The following is a 24,956-nucleotide window of genomic DNA, read 5'->3' as shown; positions in this document are numbered from 1 at the left end:
AATTTTTCAAACGTAACTAATATTGTATTCATCAAAATTACCAAAAGCAACTATTATTTAATTAAATATTTTCAAATTTAACAGCATCTCTACTACAGACTTTTCCCTTCTTTTCTTACACACACACACACACAAACACAAATACACACACAGATGTACTCACGCATTACAACTGTGCGCTGTGTTTCCAATGCAAAGCAAAGTACTGCCAAGTCACACAGCTTGTGCAGCAGGGAGGTCCGCAAAGCCAGAGGGATGGTACGTGACAGAGAGCAGGCTGAGCATGGATGTTTGTACGAGTCCGTTTGGAGGTTCAAACAGGGCCGTGTGACTGATTGCATAAACGTCTCCATACTGCATGTATATGATGATGAGTGGCAGTGTGTTTTCGCAACGATACGCACGGCATGGCTTAAATTCATAACATCATCAGCCTTGCACCTCGGAAACATAGCATTAAAGCCTTATTATCCAAACCAGACTTTATTTATGTTGAGGTAGTTTGACTACTTGCATGGCATTCTAGCAGGACTCTCTAAACGAGCGGAGACCAAAATGCTCGGATTCGAGTAGAACCAGCAAGTAAGCTCAAGTCTTATGCTCTTTTGGTTGGTTACCCGGTGGGTAGTAGGTGATGTCTCGTCGGTGCTAGATTTCACTTTTCTTTCTTTTCTTTGATCCTTCCTCGGGTCTCCTGACAACTTCACGACTCTAGCGGGATTCTGAACTATTCGGTTTAGGTGCACGGTATGGGATTTTTAATAGGTTTTAGGTGAATTAATGAGCACACACTCACACGCACGCACATATGCACACACGCAGACACGCACATTTAAAAAAAAAAGAGAGGGATAGAGCAATGATGATGACATGTCAAATCGGTAAGATTACAGAATGAACAATACTAAGCTCTCTCTCTCTCTCTCTCAAAAAAAAGTGTTATGCTCGGGTCCATTTCAGTCAGACAGAAAGGCCTTTACTCTGACTATCAAGTCAGGCTGAAAATAGTTTCAGAATTTGTGCCTTTATTCTATTTTTTTGTAAAGAAATGTGAATTGTGATTTGTGAATCCTGCGTATGAATTGTGTTGTCCAAAGGGCGCGTTTGTTTTTGTGCAAGGAAAAGGGACAGAGAGTACACTGACAGACACGAGACACATCTGATATGCATATGTTAAAATTAGAACAAATTAGAACTTTTTTTTTTCCAAGTTTGTGGTTTTTGGGGGCTTAGTAGCTGACTGGGAAATTAAAACCCAAAAATACATGCACATAGTTAGTCCTCTCTTTGTTGATTTGGTTAGGTATGCATGTGCATGTGTATACAAACTGTCTCTACCACAAAGTAGAGAAAAGAGGGCACACGGTCTTCATGGTGCACCAACTCCATTTCTTCAAACTCTGAAAGTGATTTTCTCACTGTATCTCAGAGGAAATGATTCATTAGGCCGTGGCCCAGTTGGGATGGCTCTGATGCGGAATAAGAAGCAGCCACCTCACCCGAGGCTCCTGCTTTTGGAGCGCGTACCGAGAAGGATGATGGGAAGCAGTCGTGAAGGCCGTGATGAGAAGGAGGAGTGGATGCGAAGAGAGGACAAGCTGGAGGAGAGGAAGGTTGGAGACGAGGGGGACCATCTGTGCTTTTTGAGCACAAGAGCTTTCCTTTCCTGGAACACCACGGGACATCTCAGCACAGAAGAGAATAATATCATGGACTAATCTTTCTAAGGTCATCTTGCAAACATCTTTGTCTGATGTTTGTCCAGTCTCGGTACTGCAGTGGCGGTGATGCTGTGCCAGAACGTTGCTCAATACAGTATTCATGTCTGATTAACCCATCATAGGGCACTGAATGGACGAGTGCACTTACTCCACTGCGCAATGGTTTTCCTCCATTATTATTTATTTATTATTATTATTATTACACAGTTCCATTGTTGCAATAGTGATCAAATGGTGAAAATAGATTCCTGCACCTTCATCCAATTGCTGAAAGTGCTAAGACTGAAAGGATTTGGAACTGTCCAAAAAAGTGTAACTTTGCTTTTTATCTTACCATAGCACGTTTTTCCAAACATCTTTGGCAGATTACAAGAGTGTTTTAACTATTCTTTGTGAGATAAGGATACCATCTTGGCACCCTGCTCCATAGGCCAGACTAAGGCTACGTTCACACTGCAGGTCTTAATGCTCAATTCCAATTTTTGGGGTGAAATCAGATTTATTTTTATTTTTTCATTAGTTCACCTAAAACCTATTAAAAAAAAAAAAAATCCCATACCGTTCCCCTAAACCGAACACTTCCAGCCAGAGTCGTGAGGCCGTCAGGAAACCCGAGAAAGGACCAAAGAAAAGAAAGGAAAGTGAAATCCAGCACCGACCAGACACCACCAACCAGAGTCCTTCACCAACCCCAGAGACATCTAAATTTCTACAAATCAGGGAGACCTCGAGAGACCAAAGGAGAGACTGAGGAAAGGAAGGAAGGACAGACGAAGCAGAGTGAGATCCACAGACACCAGCCTCCACAGATTCAATGACCTGAGGAAGATTGTGTCTGAGTTTCTACAGAGTAGTGATGCAGGAGATAGAAATAATATTTTGTGAAAATGAGGCGAGCCTGTTTGAGCGCCTCAGCTGACGGAGACCTCTCCTTTTTTTCCCTCCCTAACGATGACGTCACGTCATTGCCGCACGTAATAAATGAGCCGTCTGCGTGGCTAGATGACCAATATCACCACCACAAATGTCATCTTTAGACTTCATGTTTTAAGTGGGATTAAATTAAAGTCAAATATGCGGAGCGCATATTGGATTTTTGATGGCGGCGAGGTCGGATATATGCGGCCTAGCCGTTCAGACAGATACATATCGGATCAAGGACCACATATGAAAGTGACCCAAGTCGGATATGAAAAAATCGGAATTGAGCCGTTAAGACTGATATAAAAAAAAAAGTCAGATACAGGTCACATTTGGGCAAAAAATCCGATCTGGGTCGCATTTGCCTGCAGTGTGAACGTAGCCTAAGATGGGAGATTGTTGTTGCATGTATTAAACAGCCAATACTTGCCAGAAATTCCTTTAACTCCACATTATAAAGAGAATTTTAAATAGTACATTTTACTGATGAATTCATAAAAAAATATATTTTATTACACTCCTATGAAAATGTAACAGGCCAGTTTTATTATTCGAGCAAAGCAACTATTAGACAAATAGATTTAGCTTTGAAAGGAGTTTTGGCTGTTCAGCTAACAATAAACGGTTTATGGGACATTGGCTGTTGAAGCTTTTGAAAAAATAATTGAATCGCTCTGGGAAGCTAAAATGAGCAAACCGCCATCCCTCAATATGTTGTAATTTCCGAATCTTCGCTTGACAGCACCATTTACAGCAATGTTGTCGTTGCAAAATTGAAGGGGAAAAAAAGTTGTATCTGCTAGTTCCCTGCAATGCTGTCTCTCTTAAAGAGTTTCAGCACCATGAGTGCTGACAGGAGATAAGGAGGATCTGACTTATTGCTTATCGGGAATGTGTGGTTTTTAACAAGGACAGGAAAATTGAAGACATTCTTTTCCTAGAAGACGAGAGGAAGGGGGTAAGAAAACAAAAAGGAGAGCAAAGATAAGATGAGAGTTCTGGATTATATACACTTGTGAGCCTCCTTTCTCAGGCCTATTTAGTAAAGTGAGCGATAGAAAGAGGGTGAGATAAAAATGCAGACAGAAATAGCTCACTCTGCATCCATCCGATTTCTACACCGGTTGACAATGTTCAGGATCACAGAGAACTGCAGCCTATGGAAGTTGACTTTTGGCAAAAGCCAATTTACACAAAAACTGATAGAGACAGAGAGAGTGAGTGAAATATTCACACTCACATTAAAGCAAGTAGGCGGGTGTACCACTACATCTTCAGTGGCAAGCCCAAAGTCATATAGCATGTGTGTGTGCCGTGTGGGTGTCAATGTCTTCTCAGTGACCTTGCTCCTCAATGACAGCCTGTAATAAAGGCGGCAAATTATGAATTAGATAACTGTCAGTGAACTATTGGTCTGGAAAAAGAGAAACCACACCGTATTTAAGAATGTGCCTCTCTCTCCTAAACTTCATCTATCATTTTGTAAAATGAAAACAGCATGTGTATGTATGTATGTGTTCATCTGTAGAGATGGGAAAATGATGGGAAAATGAAGCCTCATGAAGCCTCATGAAGCCTCATGAAGCACTTTTACAATTTTTGTTACTCCTCTAGATGGTGCTCTTGGTTCAAATATAAAGGCTAGTGCAATGAAAATGTATTACATTTCCACTGCCTTTTTAAACCAATAGTGCCATCTAGAGGAGTCAAAAAATATCACAAGTGCTTCATGAGGCTTCATTTTCCCATCACTACGTACTCATTTTGGTTGTTTTTATACCTTTTTCTATCTTAGTTATTATTAGGGGTATCAAAATGAGTTAATTCAAAGTGCCTTTAACGCCGCTAATTTTTTTAACGTGCAATAAATGACCGCCCCTTACTTGAAAATCCTGTACAGGGAGAATTCGAGTCGGAATGCAGCAGACACGTCCATGTCAAAATTTGGTAATAATAAACGTAATAAAAATGTATATATTTGTGGAGACTGGGGTCAAGGTGTATTTTACAATTTTAAAAAAAATAGCTAAATTTCACAAGTTACTTGATGCTAAACATTAGATAGCTCTTAATATGAAAAGAAAAATGCAATGAGCTGTCACCAATGCCTTACAAACGCAATTATGCCATCTAGTGGCAGAAAAATGACATTAACTCAAAGTCATCAGAGCTTCCACACTTTTGGAAAATACTAATGTGATATTAGAAGGACAATCTCTGTTGTAGCACATCCCAAATGTGGTTGATAGGGTTGAGGTCAGGGCTCTCCAGTGCTGCCACACAGACCTCATTCAATACTTTGCTTTCAGTACTGGGGCGTTGATGTGAGCTTGAACGACTACCATGTCATCACAATATCTGACATTTCTTTCCCGCTATGTTTTTTTAGAACAAGAACGGGCCAAAGTGAAATGTTTCTCTTTCCCAACTGCTGACAACTGCACTACAATATAAAATAGAACTCTGCGTCTGAATCATCTGTTCTCACATCGTATGCCGAGTCATACATTTAGCAGACAGTAGGGATCATCCTTTGAAGCATCCTCTGATTTATTAATAGTGAACCATGTCGGGCCTTCAAGTGGGACAATGTTATGTCTGCTGACGCACAAAATTTCACAGTCCAAATAAATCCCAACCCCGTCAGGCCTCTTTTCAGCGGTCGATAACAAGTAGCCATAGTGACTGAAGAGAGAAATACATGACATCAGGTGCTCCTGGAATAACGGCAACACACACTGGCGTACAAGTGTTTAGAAATGTTTCAGTGTAAACTACTCGCCGCAAAGAAGGAAAGCCGCCTGCTATGCATTAAACAAAGTCAAGCTGTCCCGTCCCCGCTGCCAAGCTCATTGTCAGAGTTGTTTCTCTAAGAGGAGCCGTTCCTCTTGAAGTGAAGCTGCAGTGATACACTGAGCAGATTACGTACTCCCAACTTGTTCGTAAACAAAAAACACATGCTGCTGCATTATAATAAAATCATGGCGATGACCATGGGCCTGATGGGAATCGTGATGTGACTCAGGCCGGGCTGTATGCAGCCATGCTGTCATTCCTTTCTCCAATTAGTCTTCCATGGCCGTTCACGCTTTACTTAAACACACTCAGTGATTATGAGTAACTGAATGTTGTACAATGTGAATAAGGATTACATTCAATTAAATACAAGTACCTTTACTTTGACCATAAGACTTTTAAGAAGAAGTACAGAGCAATCCAACCATTGTCTGCCACCGCGATAGGTGCAGCGCTCTGTGATGACATCTCGGCCCATCCAATAGGAGAGATGGAGGCAGAGTGACAAAAGAAGCCAAGTGGTAGCAATGTATGATTTTAGTATTTCTAACACACACAAAAAAATGTTTTATTAAAATAAAATTTACCATAGCCACTCATGCGTCACTCCTCCTCATCATTATTATAAGCAAAGACAGGATTTTCCACTGTCAAATACGTATTGCAGAGCTACGGCCTTCTTTATGTCCCAACCAGCCGGCAAAAGCACCAGGCTACTTCCTGTTTGGTCACATAGCAACCAGCACCAAATATGGGCATGCCTGTGCCATACCACCATCCTGTACCTAGATTGCGGCACCATGAAAACCAAGACTGAGCTCACAGATATAATTACATAGCACCATGCGATAATTTAAAAAATAATAATAATCACAAATTTTAAGTGTATCAAATCAAGATAATGACATTCAAAAATCATTCTAATAAGTTGTCTTGAGGAAGGAAAAAATATTTAAAGTGACACCCCCATTTGCTGTTTTTAACAAGTGAATTTTAATGAGATCTTGTTATCAATAAATTTACGACTTCTCATTTTTAGATGTATTTACTGCATTGGTTTTGATGGGCTATTTTAATATTTTAGTCATTATCATTGAAATTATTTAAATATTTAAACTATAAGTGTAATGGTAATATGTGACCATTTTATTATTTTATTACTTAAGTAAATAAACTTCAACACGGATCAATATTATTATTTTTTTAATTTTCAATATTTTTAACGCACATTACATTACATGATTTTTGTGTTTAAAAAAAATACAATGAAAAAATGTGTAAGGTTACAAGCAGAGAAAATGCCAGCATTTAGTTTAAGTAAAGAATTAGTTAGTCCTAAAATATGTCTATTAGACTGAAATGAAGCAGGATTCAGGCATAGTGTGAAATTGAACCCCCAAAAAAATACAGTACACACAGTAACTAACAAGCACTATAGTAATTGTGCATTTTGTTTCTTGTTAGTAAGATGCCAAACAATTCTGTATGTGAGGTCTAAATTGAGATTATAGGACAAATGTGTGTGATGAGTATTGTTCCAATTTCCTGACATCACTGCTTGTAATCGTTTGGATAAAGCATCCCAGAACAGATGACTGGCACCAAATGCTGATGTTATCCAGACAAATGTTTACCTGTTGACAGCGTCGTGCACATACAACAATCATGTGTTGCGTTGTGTAACCATCCGTCAGAAAAAGTGGCAGAAGACATAGAGCTAAGGACGGGGGTGAAAAAAAGAAACGGAGACGTAAAGGCTGCTGGATAATATCATCAGCTCAGAGACACTTTACGTAATACATGGAGTGTAATTTGCAAAACAGCAAAGGAAAGGAGGTTGGTGATCTATTTCCTTGCAGCGGAGGCCCTGCAAAGCTCTTCACAGGGAAACAATAAAGGCCTAAATAAAGAAGTCTCAAGAAGAAACACATGGCTGCCCAATACAGCGATTAATCACAATTAAGGAGATGTAAACCTATACGGTGCGTAACCCTAACACTCCATTCATCAGAGGGCTGACTGGTGTCTTGCATCTCCCACAGTTGAAATTTATCTGCGGAATATTGTAATATCAGTCCAGCGTACACCTACGGTAAATCATACTTAAATGCGCACAATTCATCCCAGTTTGCTCACTGATTAAAGCGATGGATTTAGCAGGTGGGCTTTTCACCCACTCGTATTCAACAAAATCTGTCTGCCACATTTATCACAACGGGGTCAGTGCTGTGTGCGTGTCTGTGGGGACGGAGGCGTCTGAAACAGGACAAATTTGGCATTACCAGACACAGTTTGTTTTATTAAGAATGATTGCGCCTACTAGAAGTGTAATCCTAGAAAACTGTTATACTAAACAAGACAACTCTTAATTAATTAGAATCTAACATGCAGACCTCCTCCGAGGCAAAATTATCATAATTTGGTTTAACATGTGTTCCCCCAAAATTATGCGAACAAACAGAATGAAAACACAAACTTGACGATCAATCAAGGGTTGGGCTGGATGCATTTGTTTCTTCAGTTTGTTACTCTTTTTCAGTAGATTTTTTCTAGCATCTTTATTTGAATATTTATTTTTTGGATGACTCTTTACTTTCATTGCCTACATGAAAACGGATAGCTGTTTACTGATACTTTGTCAAAATAGGCCCAATACTTATTCAAGACAGATAATAAAGCTGATTGATTGAAACGTGGGGTCTTCTTATAAGGCGGAAAAAAACGTTGGCGATGCCGCAAAAAATTCAAAGAAAGCAAGATAATCTCCATCAATGTTCTTATTGAAGAGAATTTTGTTGATGTTGTCGGCTAAAAGAATTATTTGTGGCAAATACATTGTACCTAAAACCTTTAGATTCTGGTATTTGAATCAGTTTGATTTGGAGAGAAAAAAAACATGCAGGTTAGGTTAGTTTTTTTTTGTTTTTTTTACAATTGCTGACAGAAGCAAGATTTTTATTTATTTTTGTCTTATTCACTTCACAAAGTTCGAAAATCATTGGGAACACGTTTTGATGTGTACATTTTTTTTATTCTTCTCAGAAGCACTATGGAAGTTTTTTTAAATAATATTTTTAGTGTTTACTCATGATTGGCGAGCACTGAGACCAGGTATGGTATCAGGCCGATACCCTTATTTCCAGATATACTCGAGACGACGGCCTACACTGTAAAAAAAAAAAAAGAAAAAGAAAAAAAAAGAAAAAGAAAAAAAAAGTAATATTTACTTGAAAAAAAAAAAAAAAGAGTAATATTTACTTGGAAAAAAAACTTTTTTCACTCAGAAATTCTTTTTTTTTTTATATATACAAAAAAAAAAAAAAAAATATATATATATATATATATATATATATGTGTGTATATGTATATATATATATATATGTATATATATTTAAAAAAAAAACATTTATTAAATTTTTTGAATTTATTTGTTTTTTAAAAAAAAAAAAAAAAAAGGAGAGCAATGATGATGTCAAATCGAATGAACAATACTGAGCTGTCCTGGAAAAAAAAAAAACTCAGAAATTCTAAGTAAATTTTACAAAGGAGAGTTTTGAGTACAGTATACCAGTTTATTAAAAAAAAATAATAATAAAGTTACTCAAGCGTTGAACGAACTCATGACCTTCATCTTGGGAAACAGGCTCTCTACCACCTGAGCCATGCCACTCTTGCTGTTTGCCACTATACTACATTGCTGGTGTGTCCAAAATGAGACCAAAGGGTCTTGGAAGTAGAAGGATTCCGCCTGACACCATCAATATACGTACTAACACACAACCGTTTTATTTATTTATTTTTTAAATAAACCGGTAAAATGTCCTCAAAACTCCTGTGGTAAAAATGTACTTAGAATTTCTGAGTGAAAAAACTTTTCTAGTTTTTTTAAGTAAATATTACTTTTCTTTTTTTCCGTGATAATGGCAGTATTATGATGAGGAACTAGAAATGATAAGAATAGAAAATTGCCATTAGTTTCCTGCAATTTTAAGTAAATATGTTACATTGATATGGATGGTACTGAAACACAATAAATATTCTGCTCCTTTTCATGTAGATGACAGGCTTGATTTTCAGGGAGGACAATCGGCGGGTGTACAAATAAATCTGAGAGGACATGCCAAAAGTCGCAGCAACAACAACGTAAGTACATTTCAAAGTCTGTATTTTTATGTAGGTAGAGTAGTATCAGTAGGCTTCTTCAACTTACTGTAAGGGTGGCATGTGTGCTTGTGCCATTTTTCAAAGATTTCAAGTGCAGGTTTCAGCAGGGCTTCAATGCATTGACTCACTAATTGTTTGCTCAGGCAAAGAGGTCAGGAACCGGGTTATGGATGTTGGGTAGTTTGAAGAGTTGATACATAAACAACACTAATCCTTTAGGCTTGAAATAGTGCAGAACAACGGTCAAATAATGCTTGAAAACCTTAAAGAGCCAAGAGGCCTGCCTAGCATATTGTCTCCTCTCCCACACACGCACACACAACCAGAGCTAAGGCAGCCATCTTGCTTTTAACCTTTTACCCTAGCAGGAAGTGGCCAATGGGGGTCATACTAAACATAAACTACCACACTATGGTCAAGATTTCAAAAACAAAGCAAAATTAACACAAAGGTACAACTTCTATACTTGCTTATTTCAACTTAACTAATCTTAACTTCTCTATCAATTCAATAATGTCTTAATTCCAACAATATGAATACTTTTGACGTCCGTTCCAATACTTTTGCTCACTTGAAAAGTGGGTGGCTTTAAACAAGAAGTGCTCTGTCCTGAGTTGTTTAACACATGTAGATGTCAATACAATGAAATAAAAGCCGGAATTCTAAACTTTTGTCTCATATTCATCTTTTAATGTAAAAACCAAATATCTTCAGCATACAACAAAAACAAATGGTACTTCATTTATATAGCACTTTTCCACCTTGCAAGGCCCTCAAAGCGCTTTAGATTCAACTATTCATGATGCAGCAACTGGGGGTTCAGTATCTGGCTCAAGGATTCTTCTATGTGGTCTCAATGACCTGGGATTGAACTCATAACCTCTGGGTTGGGAGACAACCACTCTACCACTGAGCCATGCCACGCCAAAACAACAAAGGAATTGTCCTTGCCATTTCAATACTTTTGGAGCGGACTAAAGATGTAATTTTGACAAAAACCTTTGGGAAAACGCACATGACGTGTACCGTGAACTTTCCTGCAAGATAGTGAGGCTTACTGCAATAACGTGAGCTTGCTCACAATGTCTGAATAATTATTACACCGTGACGTCAATATCACAATAAAATCAAACCGTGAATATCGTTACATCCCTATTGATAATAAGAAAATATTTTTACAAACAAAATCAGGGTTTGCCTGATTAGAATGTAATTCCAGCCCACAATTGAGTTGTTAGGGGAAAAAAATGGCCAAGGGCCAAACTAAAACGACAGTGCTGTCATTTTTAGTCATTTCAGACAATACCACTCCCTATAATGTTGGAATAATTTGACAGTGTTCCAGCACGATTGTGCCCCAGTGCAAAAATCAAGGTTGAACTCCATATATCCTTCCATTATAACTTTCGGTAAACCCGATGGTGTTTCAACAGTGTCTTTTGTTTTCCCAATTTCATGAAAACACATTGTTCTGAGCTTTGTGTTCATTAGGTTACAGAGAGTTTATGAAATAAATATGAGGGAGCATTATTTCAACATCACATCACAGACTAGCTGAGGAGGCTTGAGTTCCTCCTCAAAAACTTCAAACCGTTTGCTGTGGAGTACATGAAGACCTGTGGGTGTAAAGGCCACATTTATGGGTTTTTATTAAATTTTTGTGGTCTAAAAGTCCTTTTTTCATTCTTTTTTTCAACAACTGCATTGTTTTACTCAAAGTGGAAAGTTATCCATTAATACTGCAAGTAGTAGAGTGGAAAGTATTGAAATGTCAATATTTTGGACAACAATGATCTTGGAAGCCAGTAGGTGGCAATATTTTCAGCTGTGCTTAAAGAGCACCTGTGTAGGGCCTCCAGATTGAAAGCTGTTGATATATTCTGGAGTGCTTGTCACATTGTGGTGTCTGATGATCTCATCAGTAAACAACACAGTACTATGAAGGAACTAAATCATGATGGAAAAATGCTCAAATTCTAAACAAAGTGCAACCCAGTGAATAAGTGACAGATGAATTATATCTGGTTTGTTTAGATGGCACATATTGTCCCAAATAATTAAACATGACTGTGGTTGAAATAACTTTCAGCTCTCAGAACAACACGATGACGATATTATGTCCAGCTCATATAAGCTTTCAGCACATAGCATTTATTGTTGATTGTATCAGTACCTGCCTTGGTTGTTTGCCTGCGGTCTTTCATTTCCTCCCATCAAGAATAATTCAGCGCCATGGAGGAAATAAATCCATCACTGAGGAGGAAATTACATCTCCAGATATGGTGAATGTAAGGTGATGTCAATATGCATAAACGCAACATGAATTAAACAAATTCATTTCAACATGTTTTCATTTGTACCTAACCCTCGAAATGCTCCCGATATTAAGAAATGCACACAGAGAACCATTTTACTCTTTAGTTATATGGTTTTCATTGTTTTTTTTTAATTTTCAGTGTGGAACTGCACTGTATTACACAGGGATATGTTTCTAATAATTTGGCTACCCTAAATAACTGCGAGAGAATAAAAACACATTTGTTGCATAAAGACAAAGAAATGTTGCAACGACACAGGCTGTGTTAAATAATGCTAATCGAACCTAACCAAATATTTGCAAGATGTAAAATATGATATTATTGTGGGTTAACTAGTTTGCAATAATGACCTATATTGCATCTAGTTGCAGTTAGTTACCAAGGCTGGGCAAAATTCGGAATTGAAGTGAGAATAACACCTAAATTCAAATGTAATTTTATTTTATTTGAATTGAGATGACAATCAGGAAGCAGAATTGCAATTTAAATTTGAATTGCAGGAAATGAAATTCAAAGAAATGCATGATACAAAATTAAAGTGTATTTAACAATTATTTTTACAGTAGGCTATATAAACCTATTTAAAGCAACAAATATTATTCTAAGGACTTTATGTAGACCAGAGGTGGGCATCGAGGGCCGGAGTCCTGCAGGTTTTGCATGTTGCCCTTCTCCAACACAGCTGATATATGATCAGCTCATCAGCAAGCTCTAAATAAACCTGATAATGATCCTGTTGATTGGAATCAGCTTGTGTTGGAAGTGAGAAACCTCAAAAACCTGCAGGACTCCGGCCCTCGAGGACCGAGATTGCCCACCTCTGATGTAGACAATACTTTTAGCAAATAGTAAAGTGCAGTAAAAAAATAAAATAATTGTATTAATATTTAACGCCTACTACGATAAAACAGATCATTAAATTGTAAAACTTTTGAAATTGTTTGATATGATGGCGGAACAGCACTTAATTTCCCAGGATACCTTGCTTTATCTACATTTTTAAGATGGCTAGCTAAACATTTTGGACATTTTGTTTGGAGAACACTAGTGAAATACATGTTCTTATTCTCACTGATATGTGATGACATTGAGTTTCTCTGAATTGCATTGAATTCAAATTCCCCTTCCTACCATTTAAGTTCAAATGCATCCATTTAATTGAATTACATTCTGAAACTCTGAATTTTGCACATCCCTATTAGCTACATTCTAAGAGGTGGTTCTAATACAACTTACATGAGCCAAAATTAAAGATATAGTTCTCAGTATTATGTACTGTACATTTTTCACAAACAGACTTTCAATATCTATTTATCTAGTATTATATTAGCTGCCATTAGATTATATCCTTTTACCAAATAAAGTGGGTGTAAAAAGAGCTGAAATGTAGAGCTACCTGCATGTTTGCTTTCAAGGAATCCCGAATTTCATGTTTAATAACACGCTCACGCAGAGGCGCGCTGTGATTGGTCCACCGCGGTGGGTGTTTCCGCGTTCTACAAATAGCTGTCAGCAGAAGCGCACTTTGAGAGAGGGGAACTGTCGCGTCTGAGACCTCCTCGGTGTCAATACTCGAGGGAATAGAGGTGGCGAGCTACGGAGGAGACATGCCTTACATACTGATCAGCACGCAGATACGACTGGTGCGTAAATTCAGTGGTGTTGCTGTCTTGTCTCGTGTTGTGCTTGTTTAGTGAGGGTGGAGCTACAGATCAATTGTGTTTTTAAGGTGGCATTGCAACATTGTCCTCACTCACAAATCTAGTTTGTTTACGTTATATTAACAGTTCTGCACAAACAAGATAGATAGATAGATAGATAGATAGATAGATAGATAACATTCACTTCAACATACATGTCATTTATTATTTTGATCTTTGTCATATTTTAATAACAACCTCCTGGTTATGAGACAGCGCTCCATTATGGTGCAGTAAAGTTACATATATGCAAACTATAACTACACGTATTGCTAAATTAGCATCCGTCACAAATTAGCAATTGTTTTTATTCTCACTAGTGGCATGCTGAGTCCCTCTAGTGGTACGCAAAAGAATCACTGCTCAAGTGCAGTTCTTAATTTTTTTCGTACAAAGAACGGTTTGTTTTTAATGTCGAATATCGATTCAAATTTTATTTAACTTTTATGTATACAATCACTTTAAATTTGCATCGTCAAAGAGAGAAAGCCATTTAAAGCACTTACATTGGTCAGTAATTTTTGAAAACAGACCACCATGTGATGACTGACCAATAGTAGAGATATGTTGGGGGGATTAACACCAGTGAATTTTTTTTGAAAATTTGCATATATAAAATAAATCCTAAATGTCACAATGGTAAATAAAAGATTAAATAAACATTGCCTTCATTTCCTTTGTTGCCCGCACAACTCTCACAACCTAATTCAGCTGCATGGCTGCGAGAATTGGATCACCTATTTATAGGTGGTCCACTTATTTAGGGATTAGTATGCACACCAGTCGATCAAAATTTAACACAAGTGCAATGTCTTTCAGGAGAACGGCCCAACCAATGTGGGAGATGAGTATTCTGATCCAGATGTCATGAATTACTTGGGAGCAAGGAAAACAACCATGCTGGGAAATAATTTGTGAGTACCGCAATGCGTGCTTCGCCATTGGCTGCTGGTGGACTTAAAAAAGGTACCTGCAGCAGGTAATAGTGTTAAAGAAAATAGACTACCATGATGTAATTATATTTGGGGGATGCATTTCCAAATGTACAAAATGGCGTTCAATGTGGCAACAAACGCATCCGTGCTGTCATCAGAACACAGGCACATGGAAGGACCTCTTATGTGGTCAGAAGGGGAAGAGTGCTGCTTTGCACGTTTTGAATAAGGCAAGTCAGCGTGATGGGAAACAGACTAGGGAGGTGTTGTCATTGGCAACCAGATCCAAACGCTGCTGGGAAATGGATGAAGGTGTGGAAGGAAGTGAACAAACAGCAGAACAATTAACAAGATTCGAGCCTCCAAACAAAGTTCAGTGAGAACCCACATGTGCGGACAGTACTGGGGATTAACTCTGTTTGTCTCATTTAATGTAGTTCCGAGTACCATGTGGACGAGCCCCCTCGCCTGGTGTTGGACAAGCTGGAGAAGATCGGCTACCGCATGCTGACGATGACGGGGGTGGGCCAGACACTTGTGTGGTGCCTTCACAAGGAGCCAGAGTGATATTGAGACAAGTGGACATAGGAACATGATTTTTTTTTTTTTACTGTGAAATTTTCAACGCTGCCAAATTGTCTATCCATCTATCCATCCCTCTATCCATCTTATATTGTGCTTGACCTCATTTAGGGTTAGGCTAACCTTGTGAACTTTGATTGTAACTGGTTGCCAGCTAATCATAGGCTGACAAATTTAGAAAAGTGAAATATGATCCTTTATGATTTCTTCCATTCCTGTTTCATTTACAAATGATGACCAAATGTACATTAAGGGACTGTCAGCGAGTTTTACGGTCTATAGGTATTTATTTAAATTAGGGGTGTCAGGCGATTACAATTTTTAATCGCAATTAATCGAACGACTTCAATAGTTAACTCACGATTAATTGCAAATTTTATATCTGTTCTAAATGTACAATAAAATGTACAATATTTTATTTCTAAGTTTTCATACTCTTGTTAACATTAAAGTGGAAAACATTTGTTAAACTAATAGAAATACGGCTGCATCTTTTAGTCATTGATCCAGTAATTTCAAAATAATTCATAAAATAGAGTTAAAATTCAAAAGATGCACTGTACTGTAAAAAAAACTGTGATATTGATTTGTGTTGAAAACATTTTTCTGCCACTAGATGGCATAATTGCATTTGGAAGACATTGGTGACAGCTCAGTGCATTTTTCTTTTCAGATTAAGATTTATCTAATCTTTAACATGAAGTAGCTTGTGAAATTCTGCACATTTTAAAAATTATAAACAACTTGACCCCAGTCTCCACAAATATATGCATTATTATTACATTTATTAATGCTAAATTTTGATGTGGATGTGTCTGTTGCGTTGCGACTGGAATTCCTCCAGTGCAGGTATTCCAAGTAATAAACACGCATTAAACACAAAAATGGCGTCAAAGGAACTTTAAATTAACGCACTAATTTTGACACCCCTAAATTAAACACAAACCGCCAATGTAAATCAGTGAAACACTGTGCTTGCAAAGGTTGTATTGAAGTCTCAAATACTTATGATTAAATACTTACGTGTGGATTTATTGTGTACTTATTACGGTAAATAATTGCACAGACTTATGGAACATTAAACAGGGTAGCTGTAGAATAAATATTTAATATTATATTAGGCATGGGTGACATAGGCCCAATATTATAGAAAGCAATGATAAGATATTGTTATTTTCCGATTCCAAATCATTTTTGTTACACCCCTACTAGCTGCATCTGTACTGGCATCTTCAGTAGAGGCAGTGTAAAGGTTGACAAATCCTACCATCCTGGTTCGCATGCAAACCACTGTGGGCTCAGAGCAGGTCTGGCGGTGAATCGGTTTCCTGTAATTGCATTTCCTCTGTTGTCATTTCAACAGATTTTTTGGGTGTGTTTGTGGAGTTTTTCTGTTGTTCAAAAAAACAAAACAAAAAAGCCTACAAATAAATAAACCCATGTGATGAACGGCTATTGCAGGAGGAGAAGAGCAGATGTCTTCCACCGCACCACCATGTTCCACAGCTGGACATTGTGTAACAAAGCCGCACAACAGAGGTGGGAGTGGCAGGGAGAGGTTGGATGCTGAGAAGCAGCCATGTGGCTCCCAAATAACACAATGTCTACAGAAAAAGCCACCGCACGGGCTCACTTGTACCATAAAAATTTGAAAAGAAAGGGGAAAACAAGACCGTTTATGACTATTTGAAAGGATATAGACTACTGACAACTTCTTTAGCGGCACCTGCCTAATCTAATCAGAAAAGCAGCGTCATAAAGTTTTGATTGACATATTTGTATTATTGTGGTGTAATCTGTCTCATATTTTCTAGGGATGTCAAAATTAACCCGTTAATATCCAGATAACAAATCTAATGCATGCGCCCCGGTAGGCTGCCAGTTAGCAGTTAGCGCTGAGCAATGTAGCAATAGTTCTCAAAGGGGATCTACATGGGCATTCCCTGAGCAAAGCAAAGAGTCTGTTACTTGGAGTGGTTTGCTGAAGCCCCCCAGCCTTGCAAATGGTCTTGTAACCTTTTCCAGACTGAAAGATGTCAATCACTTTTTTTCTCATTTCTTCTGGAATTTCTTTGGATTGTGACATGATGCGGGGTTTTTTTTCTCATTTCTTCTGGAATTTCTTTGGATTGTGAGATGATGCGTTTATTCTTGAAATTTTGTAGCCTATTTCACTTTGTTTAACATATTTTAGTGATGTGATTTCTTGATTCAAAAAAGGTGGTGTCAATCAGGTTTGGGTGTGGCCTGTGATATTGAACTCATCTTTCCCAATATTGTGCTTAGTCACAGTTGCTTTGTGATTTACTACAAATTCCATCTTTACTGTAGGAAATAAGAACAGCTCAGAGTAAGTAACACAGAAGTAAAAACTTGGCTAGTACTATGATAAAATATGTACAGCAAAAATAATAGCAAATCCCACGTTTTCAGCATGATGCGGATGTGCGCTTGAGCAGATCATATCGTCACCCTCTTAAAATTGTTGCCTAACTGACTTTGTTGCAAAAAATAATAATTTTTGCCTAAATTATCTCCTCATGATGCAAATGGTTATTTTTTTTGTGTTTCCTGAAAAAGATCTGAAAACATGACTTTATCAATATCTGAATATAAATGAATAATTCAATGTGTTGTGATTTTGGGTTAAAAAAAATCCCTAACTGTTAACACTTTAACAAATTGCAGCTCAACAAAAAAAAAATCAGAAACCGACAGTTGTATTAGTAGTGTAACTGGCTGTTCAAATATTCAATTGGCAAAGTGTTCTTTTCTTTTAGTAATGTCTCACTTAAAAATAAACAATAAAGTATCATGTATGGAGTCTGGTGTCTCCACTGCCTCCTAATAAAGGAACATTTCGAAGGCATGAATAATCACGGGAAGCAATGATGATGCTTTTTATATGTTTGCATTTTGTCACGAGAGACCACAAAACTTCTAAAGTTCTATCTATAACATTCTTAGGTTAGCTCGAGGCTTGGTTCGTGGGGGAGAAACGACTTCCACATAGTCACGGACTGTGGTTTGGATCGCTATGCATCTCAGCTGCTTTCACTGAGTTACTGGACAAGTACATGGGCATGACACAGCGGAAGGATTTTGGCTATAGTTTGCCAGACAAATCATACCCATCTGATTACATTAAAGTTTCAACAATGAGTAAATTGCAACTGGATTTAATGGTTATTAAATAATTTTACTCATGCATTTATATTCAGAACCTTTCACAATGGTGCATGGGAACATATTGTTCATTTTTTACTTGAATGTTTTTTTTTACATCAAGAGGAAAGAAAGGGAGCTTGTGAAATAAAGCACTTTCATTTACTTTTGACGAAATGGTCCACCTAATGCAAACACCGGTATCCAAGTATCCATACAATACATTAACCTAAGACTTTATGCAGCATAATCCATACCTGCTTCCTGTTCTCTGACACCACATGACTTAACTCTGAATCCTACCAGCACCCTCACTTCACTAGAGGAGAAACACAGCACACCAATTAAAATGATAAGACTTTCTGGAGTCATTAAATATTTATCTGCCTTGATTGACACAAAACAACACAATGAAAAATTCAACCTTAAAAAAAGGTGTTCTGCTTAATGGCTGCGGACTGCCGAGCTAAGTTCACTGGTGCTAGGACGTAGCTCCTTTTTCATCATCATCATCCTCCTTTTGCATTTGCTCAATGAGCCGCTGTCGTTCGGCTGCCTGTCTCATCTTCATCATCACCACACTCTCATAGTCGCGTTCCTTGGTCATGGAGCCCTGGAGAAGAGAAACACACACACAGACTGTCAAAAAGGTGATCCATAACAGATTCTTAATAATGATTATTGTCGCATGTGATGGGCAATACAGAAAAATCCAATCCCTCCTCAACAAATATTAGACTGGCACAAAGTTACTGGCCACTTGTTTATTCATTTCATGGCAACAGCATCTCAGGACGCAAAATTGTCCGCGTTCACTGTATGTTTGCTTTCACAACCATTCTGCATGCTCTCATCTCCTTAACCATCGCCATGACGGCAGGCAGAGTGAACATGCAAGAGACAGCAGCCTGGAGAGCAAGTGTGACAGGGTAATTCCGTTGCCGGAGGTCATTATGCAGCTTGCATTAGGCCTGGCAGAGGCCTGGCCTCTAACAGTATGCTTGATTGCTTTGCGAGGCTTGGGCTTAGACAACGAGGACAAGAGAATCTCCTTGCTGTGGGAAATTAGAGGGAATGGTCACTAGGATAGATGTCACATAATCACATGTGTGATTTAGAACGTTGCACAGCAAGCAGCACAACACAGCGATAGACTATATAGCAGAAGTCAAGCAATTATTGTAAATGTGATCATTTCTTTTTAGGGTTTGGAGGCCAAGTGTCCTCAGAGAAAGCCGTTGTCTTATATGATCATAGCCAGAAAGTCTGGCGGGCCAAAGAAGTGTCTCTTTAACGAGACATTGTACTGCAGGAGAGATCAAGTGGGTCTGTGCGTGAAGGTCTGGGGGAGAGCTCCAGAGGTAGGTTTTGTCAATGCGCTCACTGCACTACGGCATCTGGAAAGCATCACGGGGACTCCAGCATCCATTGTGCTGAGCGAATGAGGGTAAGTGTCGAAGAAGAGGAGAGGGTCGGTGAGGGGGAAGTCCCCCACTACTCCCCTCACCGTGCGGCCCCTGGATTGAGGAAAGCTGCTATTATCATTCCAGCAATGTGAGCTCAAGCCCTTGTCTGACGCGTAACTATGAAATATCACGCAAACGCCATTAGATAGTCTAAATACCTCCTGCATCCTCAAATTAAACAGGACGCAAGCAAGTATACAAGCAAGATGTTGGCAATGCGCAGTCCTATTTGGCAAATTAACTCCACCTCGCCCTCTATAGGTCAATATGATGACCTGCAAGTCAGAACAGATACGACCTTTTCTAGTGGTGCAAACGATCATCATTGATCCGTGGTCGGTTTTGGATCGCGCACGATCTGCGGATTGGGTGTTGAAAAAAAAAAGCAATATGATCAGTCCACATTCACAATAATAACAGCAGAGGAAGTTGAAACCTCTTGTGGATCACGTAAGTCGCATTTATGGGAGCTTTTTTGGCAATTTTAAATTAGTTCTCAAATTAATGATACAGGATTTTTTTTTCTGCCTCTTGTCTCGACACCATTCAGACATGACAAGGAAGCTGAAACATACTCAACGTAACACGACGCCTACGCTAAGGCCAACTTCAAAATAAAGCTTACCACATAATACATTGACGACTTTTACTTTGAAGTTGCCCCATGTCATGGCGTGATGGCTAATTGACTTCCCTTTTAGATGTTTAGTTCTTTATTGTTGATTGACATTAAAGTTGTGACCAACATCAACACAATGCTATCCCAAACTCATATTCAATCACTAATTTAGGACGCTAAGAAACCGCTAATTTATTACGCCCTCGTATGATACGACAGAAGTCTCCGACATAAGTGGCTACCGGCTAGCAGCTAGCTGCTAGCATTATCAACGAGTGCCTGGCTGGTAGCTGTAAATGAGTTTGACTGCTGGTACCACTTTAATTCTTTTTCAATATTCTGGACCAAGGCTACTTTGCAATTCACTCTCCATGTTTAAAGGAAGGGAATGTGCCTTAAATTGTACTTTGAGGTCTTTTCATTAAAAAAAAAAAAAAAAGATAAATAGAACTTTGTCTTCATTTATTTTATAAAACACTTTTTCCCATTTAAATAGAAAAACATTCAACTTAAAATGTCAAACATAGCTGTTTAGATTTTAGGAACACAACTTTTCCTTGTTATTTACACATGGACCATGTATACAATAAGAATGTTTCTGCCTTATATTGTACTTAAACTATGTTTTTTTTCCCCCCTGATCCGAAATAATCTGTGCCCCAATCCGTGATCCAAACCAAATCCAGAGTTCTGTGATCCGTTGTACCACTATCCTTTTCATTACCAGGCCATGCCAGGGAAGTCAGGTGTTTTCTGGGCAGTGTGACACATTTCTTGTAAGGATGAATGATGTTTCCTTGCCCACGGTGCTAACTAACAATGTACATGTTTAGCCAGTGCATCACCCTGTTAACTCAACACTTGCTGTGCACATATACATGCATGTGTGCGTTGTTACAATGCTGGGGCCCGGAGTGAGTAGGAGACCGCAAAACACAAACAAGGGGGTCTGCGCAAAGTCAAGGGAGGTGGGAACAAGGCCGCCGCAGAGGCAGGATGGCAGTAAAACAAACACACACGCACATTGAAACAAGCTGAGGATTAGCCCTGTGACATCAGCACATGGCTAGGCCTCAAAACAGCACACATCAGGCTGACCCCAGGCCAGTGATGACATCATGAATACCTCCTGTGCTGTGAGTCAGTAGAGTGTGCAAACATGCATTCATAGTCTGACGCTACTTTTCAGACACAGCAGGTGGCAGCTCGTGGTGCAGGTGGCCACTGTGCTTCTCTAGCATAGGTTGTCAGATCAGCTGTAGATTGCGTGTGTAATGCACACGTGTGAGCGGAAGTGAGTGAGGAAGGAACTGGGCTAAGAAAACAGAATACCCTACAAAATTACAGACTATTAAGGCAGAAAAAAACTTCAATACCACTTATTTTCAGACCGATAACAGTACAACTCATCAGTATTCACCGATACCGATGCCAAGGGTTGATAACACGAGTATTTTTGATTGATACAATTTCCCATAAAAACAGTTACAGATAACTTTAAAGAAAGGCCAGTTTTTTTCCTTAAAATTACACAAAATTAATAGCAGTTTTCTTTCCATTTGTTCATAAAATGCACATTTTGTATAGAACATACAATAAAATAAATTTAAATAAATAAATGATTAACATTCACTCCCTGCCATTTTCACTGAAGCAACCCCCTTCGCTCCCAGCTGCTTTACTGGATTTTGACTGATTTTGTATATATATATATCTGTATCAGTTTTTGTTTTGCAGAAATTAGTATTAGAATACAGCAAGTTTCATCATTATTCACAAACCTGTTGAAAACACCGGGAAAAAGAGCTTGTTGCAACATGGCCCTGGCTGATCTCTCATACTCTGCTGCCACCTCCTGGCCATTTTTTGTAATAACTATCTCAGCTGACTTTTGGCGACAGGCGGGCCAGCCAATCACAGGGCACATACAATCATTCAGAGTCACATTCACACCGATGGACAATTTAAACAATTTTAAAGTAATAAATGCATGCTAGGGGTGTCCCGATCTAATATTGACGTCAGATACTAGTCCAATTAGCCCAACAAAAAAAACAGTATCAAATTATATCGTTCTACATCCAAAATCTCAGATATTAGCACTTATATACAAGCAGCTTTATGTAACCCAAAGATTTGGAATACTGTAACTGGGCCATATTTTCTCATACCAAGTGTTTCTGACTATTGTTCTTTATTTGAATAGGATCACTTGATCAAGTTTTTTTTAAACATTTCATACTATAAAATGAATAAAAGCATGTATCATTCCTGCTGGTATTGTATTGGATAGATAGTTCTCTAGGCAGCAATATCGGTATAGTATCGGAAGTGTAAAAGTTGGGACACCCATGCTTTTTGGGAGGAGCCAGACAAAACCCAAGCAGAGGGATAACATACCAACACCACACCCACGACTTAAATCCAGAACTTCTCCACTGTGAGGCAGAACTGCTAACCTCTGTGGCGCCTCAATGAAAAATACTAAATGAAAACAAAATTCAACTTAAACTACACAGTTCTGTTATGAACTACTGCAGCAGATTTTATGCCACCAAGAAGCTAAAACAGAAACACTTGACAACTCACATTCAAAGCAGTAGCCAATTTCAGACAGAATTTCCCAAAAATGAATGCATTAGTTAAATCATATTAGAGCTGGCATTTTTTCCCAGGTTTTTTTTTTTTCAGAACCAAATTAAGTGGGTGATTGCCTTGTCTGTATGCGTACTTACACAGTGGCATGGATTCCCAGGCCGAAAACAAAAATCTGATATGTGAGGATTTGTGCTTCTTCTTACACATGTATGGGAGTTTGTTTTTTTGTGTTAAAATGGTAATGTGAACATTGCTTGTACCGTTAAGAAAGGTTTTACGAAGGCAGAGACCCTACAGTAACTTCTATAATTATTATTATTATTATTACCAGGGAAAAAATGAAATCCAAACAGATCAGAGGTCAATAAGTATCCTTGAATTTATTGTTTGACTTAAAAAAAAAATCCAAGACTGAAAAAAAAACACATTTTTGTACCTCTTACAAAACGGAAAAGGAGATGCACTTTAGATTAAATATTACACGGTTATTGTGTCCTAATCTTGAAGTCACCAAGGTGTTTAGGTTGTATTTGACAATGGATTACTCATTAAAGCCATCAAATACTTTAAGTTGAATCCTCTCTGAGCCAAGCACTCATTTTGCAAGCGTCACTACCAAGACAAGAAATGGCAGCCTCATGTGCAGACAAGCTTCTCTGCCTCTAATGCACTCGGCTGAATTTAATCAAGGAACTATTTATCTGGTGGCGTGTGTTGTCTTTCTAGGACTGCTTGTGTCACAGAGATACGGAGAGGATGATTTATGTGGCGTGAACCCTCATCTAGAGTTTATTTGTGCGCAAGCGTGTGTGTGTGACCTGCTGAATTAAACAAACAGGCAGGCAAGCAGGGGTAACGCACATGCAAAAAGGTGAATTCATACAGACAAAGCTCTGGAAATGGTGGAGGATTAATCATCACTTATTATGAAACTCGGCAGTCATAAAACCCCAAAGGTCTGGTCCATTACGCTGTTTTTGTTAGTGGAGAACAAACACTACACACAGATTACAGTCCAAATCTACTTCCTGCATTTAACCATTTACATGCATGTCTTGAGAACATCTGGTTCCCAAATGGAATTCCAGTACAAGACCTTTGATAAGGCATTAAAAGCGAATGCTATTCTGCAGACAGTCTCAGTAAATACCTCCTGCAGATCATTGACTGTGACAACTAGTTATAAAGTTTGAAACACACAATAAAATAAAGAGCGACATATTTTAGATCCAAAATACATAAGGTATGATATGAGATATATGATATATGGTGTATGATCCAGGGTGCACATAAGTGGTGCGCAGGTGCGCATGCACACTGGAAATTAAAAATTGCGCAATTGAAGTCTGTCACTGCACATTTACGCACCAAGCATTCTGCTTTTTTTGTCTGGGCAGTCGGAGAGTTCAACAGAGATCGAGTTTTGTGTCATTCGCGAATGACTCATTGTTTAAAAGGAGGCCCTGGATTCTGCCGTTGGCCAGTGTACAGCGAAGGATCCAGCAGATTTTCTAAGTTATTTTAAACAAAAAAGAAAACCTTTCCATAGGTTGCCGTGGCTGCATTATGTTGGTGTACACTCAGATACGTTTTCAAATCAGTGAATATAAGGGTTGGTAAGGCATTGGACAATATATGGGACAGATAAAGTACTATATAAGTGCCCTCCATTTACTATTTTGATTTTTTTTTTTTTTTATGTTTTAATTTTGGGGATTATGACGTGTTTTTCCACATACAATTTTAACTAATTCAAGCTATGGGGATTTGCTGATTAAATAGCAAAACGGGCACCCATGAAAACAAAACCATACTTAAACGCATGATTATGTTTTATATTGACTTTGTAAAGGCTACAAGGGCCACTCAGAGACAGAGTGTGAATAGGCCCTACTTTGCCCAAATGTGCTGTAAGTTTTTAAGTTCATCTATGCGGTCAGTGGGACAGGGCAAAAAAATATGCACCAAATA

General features: G+C 38.4%; 2 protein-coding genes across 5 annotated transcripts in view; one reads left to right on the top strand and one right to left on the bottom strand.

Annotated features, from left to right (window-relative positions):
- dnajc17 (DnaJ (Hsp40) homolog, subfamily C, member 17) overlaps positions 1–24,956 on the bottom strand; it is a 61,933-nt gene that overhangs the window by 10,877 nt on the left and 26,100 nt on the right. The window contains exons 11-12 of one of the 4 annotated variants that reach the window (XR_013290477.1): positions 18,727–18,915; positions 18,560–18,621 (exon numbers count right to left, since the gene is read on the bottom strand). Coding sequence is in view for 1 of the 4 variants with exons in the window: in XM_077555375.1 (XP_077411501.1) it covers positions 18,784–18,915 (132 nt within the window). In the remaining 3 variants the exon portion in view is untranslated. Of the gene's footprint in view, positions 1–18,300; positions 18,916–24,956 lie in introns of those variants that run through there. The other 3 variants (XR_013290478.1, XR_013290475.1, XM_077555375.1) reach the window with 3 other exon arrangements.
- On the top strand, positions 13,416–16,167 carry gchfr (GTP cyclohydrolase I feedback regulator). The gene is made up of 3 exons (XM_077555378.1): positions 13,416–13,563; positions 14,440–14,534; positions 14,993–16,167. The coding sequence occupies exons 1-3, from the start codon at positions 13,528–13,530 to the stop codon at positions 15,120–15,122; spliced, it is 261 nt and encodes an 86-aa protein (XP_077411504.1). The 5' UTR covers positions 13,416–13,527; the 3' UTR covers positions 15,123–16,167.

This window comes from Vanacampus margaritifer, chromosome 1 (assembly GCF_051991255.1).
Source record: "Vanacampus margaritifer isolate UIUO_Vmar chromosome 1, RoL_Vmar_1.0, whole genome shotgun sequence".
Taxonomy (NCBI): domain Eukaryota; kingdom Metazoa; phylum Chordata; class Actinopteri; order Syngnathiformes; family Syngnathidae; genus Vanacampus; species Vanacampus margaritifer.
This window is presented reverse-complemented; position numbering and strand designations above follow the sequence as displayed.

Bases quoted from the DNA above. Each gene is read 5' to 3' on its own strand.
- gchfr (XM_077555378.1), top strand. From the start codon at position 13,528: ATGCCTTACATACTGATCAGCACGCAGATACGACTG. The intron at 13,564-14,439 runs GTGCGTAAATTC...AATGTCTTTCAG, and splicing joins TCAGCACGCAGATACGACTG to GAGAACGGCCCAACCAATGT. The intron at 14,535-14,992 runs GTGAGTACCGCA...CATTTAATGTAG, and splicing joins ACCATGCTGGGAAATAATTT to TTCCGAGTACCATGTGGACG.